The sequence below is a fragment of the Cupressus sempervirens genome, chromosome 1 (genome assembly GCF_028749045.1).
Source record: "Cupressus sempervirens isolate cs-2001-9-10 chromosome 1, ASM2874904v1, whole genome shotgun sequence".
Lineage (NCBI taxonomy): Eukaryota > Viridiplantae > Streptophyta > Pinopsida > Cupressales > Cupressaceae > Cupressus > Cupressus sempervirens.
The window spans coordinates 363,916,108-363,930,423 of NC_143118.1; the positions used below are offsets into that span (position 1 = coordinate 363,916,108).

The 14,316-nt window shown below is 37.6% G+C and overlaps 1 protein-coding gene across 2 annotated transcripts in view; it reads left to right on the top strand.

Annotated features, from left to right (window-relative positions):
• The window catches only part of LOC149577756 (actin protein 2/3 complex subunit-like protein), a 166,797-nt gene that overhangs the window by 19,418 nt on the left and 133,063 nt on the right, over positions 1 to 14,316 (top strand). For both annotated transcript variants that reach the window (XM_089825579.1, XM_089825589.1), the window contains 3 exons: positions 12,176 to 12,353; positions 12,447 to 12,509; positions 12,622 to 12,730. In XM_089825579.1, coding sequence (XP_089681705.1) covers positions 12,176 to 12,353; positions 12,447 to 12,509; positions 12,622 to 12,730 — 350 coding nt within the window. The remainder of the gene's footprint in view (positions 1 to 12,175; positions 12,354 to 12,446; positions 12,510 to 12,621; positions 12,731 to 14,316) is intronic.

Below are 14,316 nucleotides of genomic sequence, written 5' to 3' on the forward strand. Positions count from 1 at the left end.
AGCTACTTAATACACATACACAATTTTGCATAGATCACATAAGTACAAAAGTGAATTTCTGAAGGGAAAAAAATGAATAACCCAATATAAAGTTATAAACTATAAAGTATAAAGTTAAAGTAATAAACATAGTGTCACTCCAGTGTCAAAGACTCAAATGTCTACAATATTCATGGATTATGAAATCCATGGTATCAAAAGTTCAAAACATATATCAAAATAACAACTAGAAGACTAAGGCTCATTGTAGTCTATGTCCTCCTACGAGTGCGCCTAAGATAAGTCATGGAAGGCTATAGAGCCATCCTCTCTCCCTGTGTCTGAGGTTGAACCTCATCCTCATCCTCCTTCTCATCATCATCCTCATCCTCACCCACATAATCCTCGTCATTAGACTCGGATCCATCACTCCTAGCCTCAGGGTCTTGCACTTTGTCTCCTCGCACTCTAGACTCCTCGACTGCCATCGCTACTACCTCAGCCTCTTGATCCACCTGATCTACCCACTCAACATCTTCATCACTAAAGACAAGATCAACAATCTCTGTGTTCCACTCTGCATGTGGATCAACATTCTCTAATAGTGATGTATCGGTGCCAAGGATCTGTCTATGGCGCAGGCGAAAGTTGTAGTGAACAAAGACAAGATCATTCAAATTTTTCACTGCCAACCTATTGTGCTTTTTCGAATGTATGTGCTCAAATAGACTCCAATTACGTTTGCATCCTGATGCACTAGATGGCTGGCTCAAGATGTGAATCAAAATCCTCTGTAAATTTGGCACCTTTGTGCCAAACATCTCCCGCCATGCATCGGAAACAAGAAAATTTTAAATCATATCAATAACTTTGAATTTATCAAATTAAAATGGTAATAGAATTAAAAATTAGGATGTAGAATCAAAGATTTTTACCAGGCATCAATTTTGTCCTATTTTTTTTGCACAACTCCCATGCAAATAAGTCCCCTTAAGCTTTCTCAAACAACTCAATCTCACGGACTACAATTGTTCCTACTCTTGAATTAGGTGACATTCTCGCTACAACATCATAGAGGCCGCTCCACACCTCATCATCAAGCTTGAAATGTGGGTTGAATTGCTATGTTGGATTAAAGAAGTAGGCTGTTGCATCTATAGGCCTGTGAAGTAGATTGTGCCAAGATCTATCAATGACATCCCACATGGGCCCATACCTATCTCGATTCCCTGCAAAAAAAGAATGAATGGCCTCCTTCACCCTATCCATGCCCTCATAAATGTAGCTCATTGAGGGCTTCTCTCCATCAGCAGTTTGTAGGAGAACAACAAGTGGTTTTACAAATTGCAATACTGTCACAATATCAACAATCGGTGTCCAAAAGGAAGCCTCACAAAAAATGTGATCAGCTGCATCAATCCTTGCAGTGGTCTTTGCATATGATGATGCAATCCACTCCTCACTAACAAACATGCGTCTCAAACCTCCTTTTGAATCAAACAAAGATTTCAATGTGAGAAAATTGGTTGCAAATCTAGCGACCCCTGGACGAGACAACTCCTTTTGCTCATTGTGTTTTCTCATGAGGTTGAGGACCCATGTATGATTATATATGAATTTGCATACACTCCTTCCTCGCTCTATAATTGTTTTTATTCAAGGGAGTTTACCAATATCCTCTAGCATAAGGTCAATGCAGTGAGCAGCACAAGAGGTCCAAAATATGTGAGGGTGTCTCTCCATAAGAAGAGTTCCTGCAGCAACATAATTTGCTGCATTATTTGTAACTATCTGCACCACATTCTCCTCACCCACGTCCTTTATCACTTTATCCATTACCTCACAAAAATATTCAACATTTTTTGTTTTTCCTGAGGCATCAATTGATTCAAAAAAACCGTGACACCTGAAGAAAAAGAAACAAATTAGTATAATGATTAATGATGAATCATAATTTATAAATTCATAATTTATAAACTTAATCACTTAAGTACAAGTTCTACTTCTAAATTTTTAATATCTAAGACTCTAAGTACAATTACCTGATGAGGAGACAAGAAAGTTGAGGAGTGTTCTATTCCTATTAGTCCAACCATAAGTCATGATGGTGCAATCTTTCGTCTTCCACACCTCGCGCTTCTCCTTGATAGTGCAATCTTTCGTCTTCTACATCAACCACCCTTTGGGTCAAAATAGGGCCTCCTAGCTCGTCAGCACTAGGAGCTTTGAACTCCGGACCAGAAATAGTAATAGTGTCAGTTCCAATTTGCCAATAAGTGGACCTAAAACAAATAAAATAAAATTTAAAGTTAAACAAATTAGTATATTATAAATAAATTTGAAAACAAAATACAAATTAAAATAAACAAAATAAGTATATTATTGTCTCTTGAAAGTTGAAACTTGAAAGCAAGAGAAGACATAAATTTAAATTTAAATAAATAAGTACCTTGCTGCATTAAATGAAATGTTGTTGTAGATGAAGAAGTCTCTAAGGGCCAATTTTGCATAATCATGCTTCTCTTTGTTTCAACCCATGCTCTCAAGCGATGGTTGTGCATTTGGAGCCGTGCGTGGAACAAACATGAAATCAAGTGTCAATCTTTGCTTACGAATGCAAGGCCCAATGGTCATGCTCGTAGAAGTAGTGGCTTCCATAGGTGGAGTAGGGGATAATGGAGAGCGAAAACTAGAAGATCCCTGTTGGGCTGGTTGTGCTATTTCTTCTTGTTGCTTCTTTTTCAATTCTTTTTTCTCCATTTTTTCCTCTAGAAGAGTTAGCATGTCTCGCATAACATTTTGGGGTACATCTTTGCATTTTTTAGCATCACGCCTAGGTATATGTGCTAGGTGATACTTCAATCTATTTATTCCTCCCCCATTATATACTAACTGCAATGCCAACATGTAACAACTCCCTTTTTGTGCCCCGGGATGGGATGTTTCCAAGCCCTATCCCTTGCTCTTGCACTTGGGACAGCATTAGGGTCAAATGCAGGCCTAGTTCCACTTCCCCCACCCTGAGACATTATGTCAAATTTTAATGTGTTTGCTGCTAGCCTGCTGCAATATGAATATATTATAAATAGAAAAAAGTTAGCATCAAATCAGATTGTTAAACTTTAGGGCCTTCTTACTTTGACATCAACATAAATTAGAATAAATCTAGATTCTAAATAGTAGATAGTCGAAGTAGAGACTAAACGAATGTAAACAAAATGAGAAGTAAAAAATATGAATGTAAAAGTTTAAAACATATTACAAAACAATATAAAGAAATGCAACTTGTTGCTTACCTCTTCAAATTTGCACAAAGTCAAATAATGGAAATGCAATTTTGTAGAAGCCTCCTCCAAATGCTTCCTTAAGCTCCTCTCAATGCTTTAGTGCAAGCTACAAAGTCTGACAAACCCTCAGCAGTCGATAGAGGAGAGCCAATCGGTTTGCTGATTTCTCTCTCAAATCCCCAATATTCTTTTCTAACTCTTTCCTCTCTCTTGTGAGCATAAGCAAATGGTGGAATGACCTTTTTAGGTGAATTAAATGTTATAAGAACCGGAAAAGTCCAACTTAAGTCAATGTTTTAAAATTATTTTTGCACTTAAAGTGTTTGCCGCTGGCGAGAGTCCTGGGCTCGGGACTCGATGAGTCTGGCGAGTCCCTGGACTCGGCGAGTCCAAGTGGACTCTACCAGGACTCGGCCGAGTCCGAGTCCAGAGGCAAATTGCCTTAGAAAGGGCGACTTTGGTTGGGACTCACAAAGTCCTGGGTAGACTCGACAAGTCTTGCTACATTGCTATTAACCTTTCTTTAAGCTTTTCTGTTCCACTTACTTTCAATGAATGTTGTCCATAAGGTTGAAGGTGCACAAATACCATGTCTCCCATGTCAAAAGACCTCTCAACTTGATGATGATTAACATATTTATTCTGTTGTTCTTGTGCAATTTGAATATTCTCATTGAGTGCTATAAGGATATCTTGATTCTCATTGCCTACACGAGCTTTTTGAGTTCTAGAAAAAAACAACCTAATTTACAAATGTAGAAGCTTCATAACCATACAAAGCTTTGAAAATTTCATACCTATCCTCATATGATGTGTACTATTGTAATATAATTCTGCCAAACGTATATAATAATATGTGTGCTTTTCAATTTTGTGACACTTTATGCCTCAATTATTTTAAAAAGAAATAAAACAACTCCTTTAGGGCACAAATATTAGGGTTTTGGGGCTTTCTGGATGGTATAATGGTGGTGTCAACAAAGTGGTGCTCAGAATGTACCTCTCTTTGTCAAATATGTGCTTCTTGCTAAAAAAACCACGGACTATTTAAGAAAACCATTTATTGTTGTTGGAAACCTCTATATTGCCCAAAAATGTTTTGGAGGAAGACGGTAAGTGGTATGTAGGTTTTCTTGATGTTTTATCAAGAGCAGCTGTGGATGCCAATTTTGGAAACCCCATTGTAGTGACATAGGATATCAGGCTTGGTGGCATTGTGCACAACATTGTTTAATTGCAAAATTTTCTACAAGTTTTGAAGACTTAGTTATCTCTTCTATTGTTCTTTTGCATGGATTTTAACATTTAGACAAGTGATTTTAGGGTTTTGGGATGTTCTGGACTCAATAGTGATGTTTGTTTTCCTTGAAGATGCATCCTTTGAACATCAAGGTTGAATCTCTCAAGAAACGATTGGTAATCTCAGATTTATTGCTTTGATACCATGCTAAGCTTGATTGTTGAACCACCTCAACTTCCAAAAGTCATTTGGTGCTTAAGCTCCTGTCACAAAGAGATAAAAAGAACGATTTTCCATGCAAGGTATGCAAATTCTATTGATCCAAAAAAGCATCAATTATTACAATATACATGTAATGTCCCCTTTTTTTGGGACATTATAATTTTGTGTGGCCAGCTCACTTCGCCTAGGTTTTAGGGGTGAAAAGGTTCTTTACAGGGTTCAGTTCGAGATTTGGCCTAGACATTTCTAATTCCAGACCCGTCAGAGCAGTTTTGGCAGGTTGTCCAGATGCTTACTATTTTTAGTAAGTAATTAGAGCTCAGTATTTTTGGTACCTCAGTGCTGGGTTGGAAGCGTCTCGCCAAGAGCTTTCCAACGAGCTATTGCACATGATCATCAGAGTTCATTTGGTCAGTTATTATAATGCCTAATGACTATATGGTTTATTGACTAAGTGACTATTAAAGCTCATTTAACTTGTCACTTTATTTAAAAAAGGTACTATGTTCACTTAAGTGACTAAAGGACAAAAAAGTTGCTTTATCCCACATTGCTTGAATGAGCATGCATCTCATTGGGAAAAGTAATAAAGGTACAACAAGCACCACTTGAGAGGGGATATATATGAAGATTATAATATTCAAAGCAAATATTAATCTAGGAGTTGGAAACAGTTGCTGGTTACTTCTTCTAGGACACAAACCCTTGAAGAAGCTTTTGGAGGTTGGACGCAAACCTAGCCTTCTAACAGGTTCAATTTATATTTCCAATCTGACTGTCTTTTCTATTTATAAAATTGGATTATTGGGATTGTAGCATGTTATTGTATTGCTGTTGTATAATACAGTAACGTTACTGGGCAATTATTTGTAGTAATCTTCTGGTTATGTATAAACTTTTGAATATTGGAGAAATAAATTAATCTTTTCTGAGTTTACTCGTATGCAAATGTGCTGGTTAGAAATCGGTTTAAATTCTGAAACTTATATTGGATACTGGTATACTGTTTGGTTTTTAGTTTGCACTTTAAATATTATCGATTTTTGGGGAAATATCCAGAAGGGGATATTACAGTGGTATCAGAGCTGGTTTTCTTGCCAGCCTGTGAAGCTTTACCAGAACATTTTAGTAGAAGATTTTATTAGGAGGGCTTTGTTAAAGCAAAACTACGCTTTTGAAATAGTTTTAAAGGGTTGTTCCAAAGCCGGTTTGAGAAAAAACAAAGTTCATTTATGCTTTGAGCAGGATTTGTGAGATTTTATCAGGCATTGATACAGGACCACTTCAGGTCTGGACATACTGGAGCATAGGCAAATCGGCAAGGAGCGAGTTTCCAGTTCAATAGCTAAGCAGTATATGATAGTAGTGTGATTGCCATTGGGTCTAAGAAGCGACAAATAGACAAACCCTTGCTAAGTCACCAGGAAATGAAACTATCACATGCGTTTTTCTAGTTACCACGATTTTGAAGAAATCTGATTGATATTGACTGGAATAATCTGGACGTATTAAGCAGGGTTAGTTTAGCACAGGTGGTCTTCTACTCCTAATTCCAGCATGGACATAGTTCCAACTTTTTGAGTTTTATAGCACTTACAGTTGGAAGTCGGGAGTATGTGTGAGGGGTTTGTTTTCAGTATATTCTGGGCGTAATATATAGAAGAGAGTGAGCCGTCTCTGAATAAGCGATATGTATCACTGCAATTATATTGGAGTCATTAACGATAGGATTTCTAACAGTCGCGAAGGGTTTGAATAACAGTGGCATCGAAGTGGAAGGTAGTGCATTTACAGCTATCGTGCAACACAAAACCACGCCTAGGCAGGTCGGGGGGTAAACCAGGGCAAAGGAAACTCACGCCAAACTCCAGTTCTAAACAGGTGCAATGTATTTACTGTGGATTCACGCGGGCCGTGAATAAGTTTAATGTCGGCTCTGTGACTTGTTCTCCATTCGTGTGAGGAAGCGACGTTGGTAACGAGAGGAGGTCGTGAGAACAGACGTCGGGCTTTTGCTGGGACAGACGGTTTCAAATATCCACTGTAGCTAGTGACCTCCGGTCAGAAAAAACCCACAATCATTTTGATGTGGATAGTACAGAAGGAAGCACGAAGATAGAACACTTGTGAAAGGAGCAAGTGTATCAGACTGCCATGTTTGAGTGAGTTTGTTTCCTATATACGACAAGTAAGGTGGAACATGCCCACGTGATACATCTGCAATGGTTAAGGAAATTGTAGACAACACGGGAATGGACCAATGCATCCAGGAGGAGCGTTGTGGACTGTGAAAATAAAGTATCGGGCTTGCAAATGATAACCTCGTATATTAGCATGCCATCCGTTGAAGCACGAAACACCACCATTTTAGAAGACCATAGTTGGGTAAAGGCTGGGAGTCACAGGACGGTATCTTAACTGACGTCTGTATCCTGGAGTGGCCACAGGTTAGCAGTTACTAAACAGTCACCTACGCAGCTACAACAAACAGGGAGTTGGAGGGGAATCAAATTGACGGTAGAGGTCTATTTGCATGTCGTGTTAAGAGTAAAATACTTTATGAAGCAGCTTTATCAAAATACAAAGGAGAAGTTAAGAGTTCTTAGGATCATCATTTCTCCTTGCTCCAACATGAAATTGAAAGATTAAGAACTGATATAGAAAAACTTCGGAGTGAACTCAAATATGAAGTTGACAGGGTGACTGCTGGGCAGCGGTTAGATTTGAATCTGGAAAAGGGGTAAGGAAGCACATCCAGGAAAGGCACATCAAGGTACGTGTACGAGGAAGCCAAATTACCTAGACTTTGTAAGTCACATACGAGAAGAGCTATCCAAGCAGAATTTAGAAACTTTAGATCTTACAAATAAGCATAATAGGGAGATTCATGCTTTAAAGGCGCAATTAGAAGCTGGCAAGTATGAAGTGATCAAATACTGTATAGGAACCATTGTTTCCATAACTGCTGTTGGCCTTGGTTTATTGCATATGCTGAAGTAATTAAAAATATTGAAGCAATTTACGAGAACAAATCTGATTTCAATTGTAAGAGTCTAGGAGTTAGGATTGTGTGAATTGGAATCAATTCATTGGCATGAGATGTTCAATATTCAAAATTGTGCTTGTTCATATATTCCATTCCTTATGGTTGCACTAGAAATTTTGAAATAATGAAGGGTTCCTAGATGAGGCTGGTTTTGCTAAAGTTTATTAGAAATGAGACAAAGACATTGTGGAGAATTTGTTAAAGTTTAAGCTCGGAGTGCAAATAGAAAATATCGATTTCACTATAGAGGTGCCTACTAGTATTTGTGCAGAATACTTGATCAGTCAGCGATTCTTGAATCATATCATGTCTGATAAGTTCACACTAAATTGGAAGGATGTGTACTTTACATTTTGGGTTGTTGACAAGGACAATCTTTTGAAGTTCAGTAAGTACTGGTATTGTCGCCAAAACAAAGTAGAGTAATACGAGCGCAACCATTATCAGCTATGGGAAAATTCAGGAAGGATATTGACCAATGGCAGCACTAGTTAGCTGGAGACTTCCAACTCGATATTAAAACTGAAGTAAGGAGACTGTACAATGATTATAACAAATTTTTGCCAAAGCTTAAAAAAGATTTGCCTTTCATGGGCTATGTGGACTTTCAGCTAGAACTGCAAAACAAGATGGATATGATGAGAAACAAATACTATGATTTGGCTAGAGATCTCCTTGCAGAGGACAGTTACAGAAATTTGCATGAGGAAGACATTAATTAACTTGATAGTAGCACTAAAAAAGAAGAGCAATCCTTGCATGATAATATACAAAACAATAATAATGGCACTAGTATACTAGCAAGTAATTGGGAGACAGAAGTATCTCTTGGAGTTGTTTACACTAGTCCTTTTGATGAGCGCATTGATGGCCCAGGTAGTAGAGTTGACCAAACCGCCAACGTTGGCAACTCCAGCATCTTATTTGGTGACATGGAAATTAACTTGGATGAATTTTATGATGATACCAGGCTGGAAATTATTTCAAAAAGTGAGGAGAAGCAAATGGGCAGCGATGTTGGCAGGACAGACGATCTAGCACACGTTGAGTTAAAGGATATATCTGAAAATGTTATTTTCCAAGGTGCTGAAAAATCTGAAGATTCTAGGGAGAGCAGCTCACTTTTGTTTGAAGGAGATGGTCAAAAACCATTTTTGCTTCTTGACTTGTTGGATATGCTTTTGGTCAAAGAGGACAAGGTTGTCCAAGTGTTGACAAGGATGGATGATTCTTCCAAATTGGTTGAAGATCTCATGTGGAAGATTGTGATAGAAGAGAGACATGGTAGTGTATGTGGTGTCATAAGTCCTCACATACTATTTTTGAAACTCTGAAAATGATAAAATACGAATACTTGCAGCTATTAATGGATAGAGATCTAGCAATAAAATTTGGGAAGGACAAGGAGAGTGAGGTAGATGAGCTATGTCTTCAATTGAGCTTAACACATTACTCTATCCACAAAGCTGAAAATCAAACAAGTGGGGCAGCCACTTATGAAGAAGATGACAGTGGTTCAAGGGCACAAGAAATCACACAAATCGTTGAAGGAATTCATAAAACGGGTAGATGTGAAGGCAAATAGTGTGATTCAATCACGTGTTCCCCGTTTGAGGTTTTCTATGGTGAGAAAAATTCTATGGATCAGCAAGTTGATGAGTCTGAAAATTCTGATTTTTATGACAGCAGCTGCAATTTTTCACAAGGGGACATGGTTAGTGATACAACAAGTGAGGATAATTCAGAGTTTTCAGCTAATGGTGAATCATCCTTTTATAAAGACTTTGATAGAAGCAAAAGTACTTATGGGGGAGTGGAAAGTTCAGAGTTATCCTTAGCATGCTCTGAGGGAATCTTTAACTTGCCCAGAGTTTTATCACTTAGCTCTTATGAGTTGGCCACGGCCTACTTGTTGATTGTTGATTTTTCTTGTTGGTATATTTCCCCTATTAGCGATTTGCCTGTGTCTGTTGGTAATATTTTCACTGATTCTATTTGGTCTTCCAGGGTCAACGAGTTATTTGCAGGTGATTGGAGAGATCACACATTACCCTACATTCCACATGAGGTGTCTACATTTTTTATTCAGCAGGGTATTGAAGGCAGTGTTAGCACTCATGATGTTGGTGACTCACCCACCACTCTTTCTTTTACCCAGGATCATGTTGCTTGGGTAGTTGGGAATCCAGGTTTTATTAGTATCTTACATTTGGCGGATTATGCTCTGTTGCTACATAGTCACAAAGTTATGATCTGTGTGTTTCAGCTTTCTAACATATCAGAGATCTGAAGATTAGGACTACTTCGTTTTCACCTGGGTGATATAGTAATTGAGATAGATTGGCCGGATCTGTCATTATCATCGGTACAGATACTACAAGAGTGGTACAGTGGTACAATCGTACAGATGTTATAGGAACTGGTCAGTGGTATTTCAGACAGTGCACAAGTTCTCACTTGGGATCCAGGTGGAGCATCCCTATGTATTGCTTTTTATTGGGGAGCTTGTTGGAGAGTTTAGTTGCTATCATCTTGGGGTGGATATTGGTACATTGTTGAGCTCCCATCTTCCCTTGATAGTAGAGATTCACAAGGTCACTCATGGAGGGAGGCTTTCATCCCGACTGAGGGGATTGGCACACAGGGCAGGAGCACATGGCGGTTGGTGTCCATTTATGGTGAGACTTGGGATCCTAGCATTCAGTTATTCGACACATTGATTCCTATTGTATTGTTTCACCATTCTGAGGTTGGGAAGGTGCATGCTGGGGTACATCAACCGAGGAGTAAAATCGCATTCTCAAGGCGAGTATGGGATCCTGGCATTTGGTTTCTACAGGTATGAGCGGATTGCTTGAGGGCAAGCAATCTTTGAGAGGGGAGGCTTTGTAATGTCCTCTTTTTCTGGGACATTATAATTCTATGTGGCCAACTCACTTCGCCTAGGTTTCAGGGGCAAAAAGGTTCTTTACGGGGTTTAGTTCGAGATTTGGCCTAGACATTTCCAGTTCCAGACCCGTCAGAGCAGTTTTGGCAGGTTGACCAGATGCTTACTATTTTCAGTAAGTAATCAGAGCTTAGTATTGTTGGTACTTTAGTGTTGGGGTGGAAGTGTCTCACCGAGAGCTTTCCTATGAGCTATTGCACATGATCATCAGAGTTCATTTGGTCAGTTATTTTAATGCTTGATGACTATATGGTTTACTGACTAAGTGACTATTAAAGTTTATTTAACTTGTCACTTTATTTAAAAAAGGTACTATGTTCACTTAAGTGACTAAAGGACAAAAAAGTTGCTTTATCCCACATTGCTTGAATGAGCGTGCATCTCATTGGGAAAAGTAATAAAGGTACAACAATCCCCACTTGAGAGGGGATATATATGAAGATTATAATATTCAAAGCAAATATTAATCTGGGATTTGGAAACAGTTGCCGGTTACTTCTTCTAGGACGCAAACCCGTGAAGAAGCTTTTGGAGGTTGGACGCAAACCTAGCCTTTTAATAGGTTCAATTTATATTTCCAATCTGACTGTCTTTTCTGTTTATAAGATTGGATTATTGGGATTGTAACATGTTATTGTATTGCTGTTGTATAATACTGTAACGTTACTGGGCAATTATTTGTAGTAATCTGCTATTTATGTATAAACTTTTGAATATTGGAGAAATAAATTAATCTTTTCTGAGTTTACTCGTATGCAAATGTGTTGGTTAGAAATCGGTTTAAATTCTGAAATTTATATTGGATACTGGTTTACTGTTTGGTTTTAAGTCTGCACTTTAAATATTACGGGTTTTTGGGGAAATATTCGGAAGGGGATATTACAATACAAACATGAATCCTTCTAATAAGGAAAAACTTAAAAGTAGCCCTAGATGTAATCTTTTGTGGTTTTTTAGAACTTCCTTTTTTCTAAATGACATTTAAAAATACTTGGGGGTCCCTTTGCGTTCACGTAGATATACACTTTGTCTACTTGGGGCATATTCTGGGCATTGAGGGTACTACCGGGTATGTCTCATAAATAGTTATGGAGTCCTTGCTATGCTTTGGATGCAGCTTGACTATGCCCAAGCCAACATGTGCATCTGTAGATGTGTAGGATGAGTATGCTTCCTATATCCCAAATATTTGCTCCCTAACATTCTATTGCATTTGGAATACACAAGGTAGCAACAAGCAAAGAATGAGGGGTTAGTCATTTGGGTACACCTTTGTGCTTCACTTTTATGTATGATGTTTTCAGACTTTTGGTATTTCTAATTCAGAGTTATACTTTTTTTGTAGTGTAATCTGTGAAAGATCATTAATAATTCAATCTCTTATTTAAGTAGAATGTTGTTTTGTTGCTAGCATGAAAATATAATTTGACGAGACTAATCTTTTTCGTTTCCAGAGTCATTGGTTTGGATGAGCTTCTGCAAGAATACTATCAAGAAAAAATTAATGTTGTAGAGAGAGAGTCTAAAAAGTTAAAGATGCATGCATCTGATAGCTCAGATGAGGAGGATGATAAGAGTGTAAGGAAGAAAGAGAAACAGCTCTGTGCATTTGTTGATGAATGTGAAAGGCAGGTATGATTAAAATGGATTTCTGTAACCTTAGTTTTACCAAAGTGAAAATCTACAATTGTTCACTATACCTTATCCTTTTTGTGTTTGATGCAGGTGAATAAACTCTCTGCAACAGTCAATGTTGAATCATGGGGCAAACGGATATTTGGTCCTCAGGTGTTTACTTCTTTAATTTTAGATTGTGTTCTTTTGTTTCTTTGATTTCTGCATTAAGTTTTAAGTCTGATTCGTTGGTTGGATGAATGAAAAATTGCATTCAAATTTGCAGAAAGCTCCTCCAGTATTTCATTTTCCAGGATCTTATGCATGCCCGCTATTGCAAGCAATTTCAGAAAATGACGAGGTCAAACTGATTGTAGATTTGAGTATTGAAAATGGTTTGTATAAATTAACCTTAATGTTTTAAAACGGTCTTATAAGAGGACTTGGTTGCCTTGTGTCTTGTTGAATTTTCACTTTTTGTTGAAAGTTGAAACAACCCTGATTCAACATAGTTTTTTTTCTTGGATAAATTCAGTGTGTTATTATATAACAGAAAAATTTGATACAAAGTGGATATCCAACTTATGTTACAGCCAGAAAGTTAGATCACCTTCATAGACTGAACATAAGGAAAATTGTTTGAATCCGTTAGCCCTCGTATGGACACTCCATTTAAAATTTTCAAAATGTGAACCTTCTCCATCTCAATCCTTACTTGAGCTTTAGGTCTCAGTTCTATTTGGGTCTTGATTATCATTGAACCAAGTTCAAAATGGTTCAATTGGCTCAAAGCAGTTCATATGGTTCGACAAGTTCATGTTACAGGTGGTCAAGTGATTTCAAAGTTTGGAAGGCTCTTTGTTCAGATCAAAGTATTCAGGTTCAAGGTTCAGAAGTGCAGACTCGACTTAAAGGTTACAGGTTATGTTTCAAAGATCTAATGTTCCAAATGCAAGTACACCCAGGTTTACATAGTTCAGACTTGAGTTTGAAATACAGTTTCAAAGTACCATCATTTAAAGGTACAAGCCTTGAATCTCTTCCAACAGGTTCAAACTAGTTCAAACCAGTTTGTACTGGTTTACAAAGGTTCAAATGGTTTAAAACTTTAAGTTGGTTCAAAATGGTTCAACAAGGTACAATATTGTTCAAATTAGTTCAATAGGTTCACTTTTGCTTCAACTGGTTCAAAACATGATCAGGCAAGTTCAATAAGGTTCTCACAACTTCATTTTGGTTCAATATGGCTCACACAAGTTTTACTGGTTCAAACTGGTTGAAACAGGTTCAACAGGGTTCATTGAGGTTCATACAAGTTCAACAGTTCAGCAGTTCAAAATGACAGTTTTATAGACCTGAACACAGTAGCAAATAACTTTTGACTCGGGTATTATTTTGCAAATTGCTCCGTTGGGAAGATAGGAAACTAGGATTGTGACAACATATCCAAAAATGAGGAAGATCCAACGGTGCAATAAAAAGTTATGTCCCCCCGTGCCGAGACCCAATTTGGCTGTCAGAAATATTTTTAATCCATCCAGCATCAAGAATTTTTTTATTTTGGACTAGTGCATTCATATGCCCGCTTGTCCAAATATGATTATACTGAAATATATCCTTGTAAACTTTTAAACCAATAGTTTATAAAGATATCAAAATATAAAGGTGGGAATGTTATTGGGAGATAAAAGGAAAGACATAGATTAACTATATAATCCCTTCAAGATTCAGTTATGAAACTGAATAACCATCTTATTGAACTATTTATTGTAAAAAGATGGCAAAGGGATGGGTACTTTTCTTTTTCTTTCAGAAGTCTTTGTGTTGTAGAGGGTGCTAGAGAACATGGAGATTTTTCTGTTTCTGTTTGTAATGGAAGGGACGATTGGAAGCTTTTCCAAGTAATCTTTTGTATAGCAAATACCAGTCTTTGAATTGATTACTGGACATGAATATAATGGCAAGGATATTTTCAATCTTT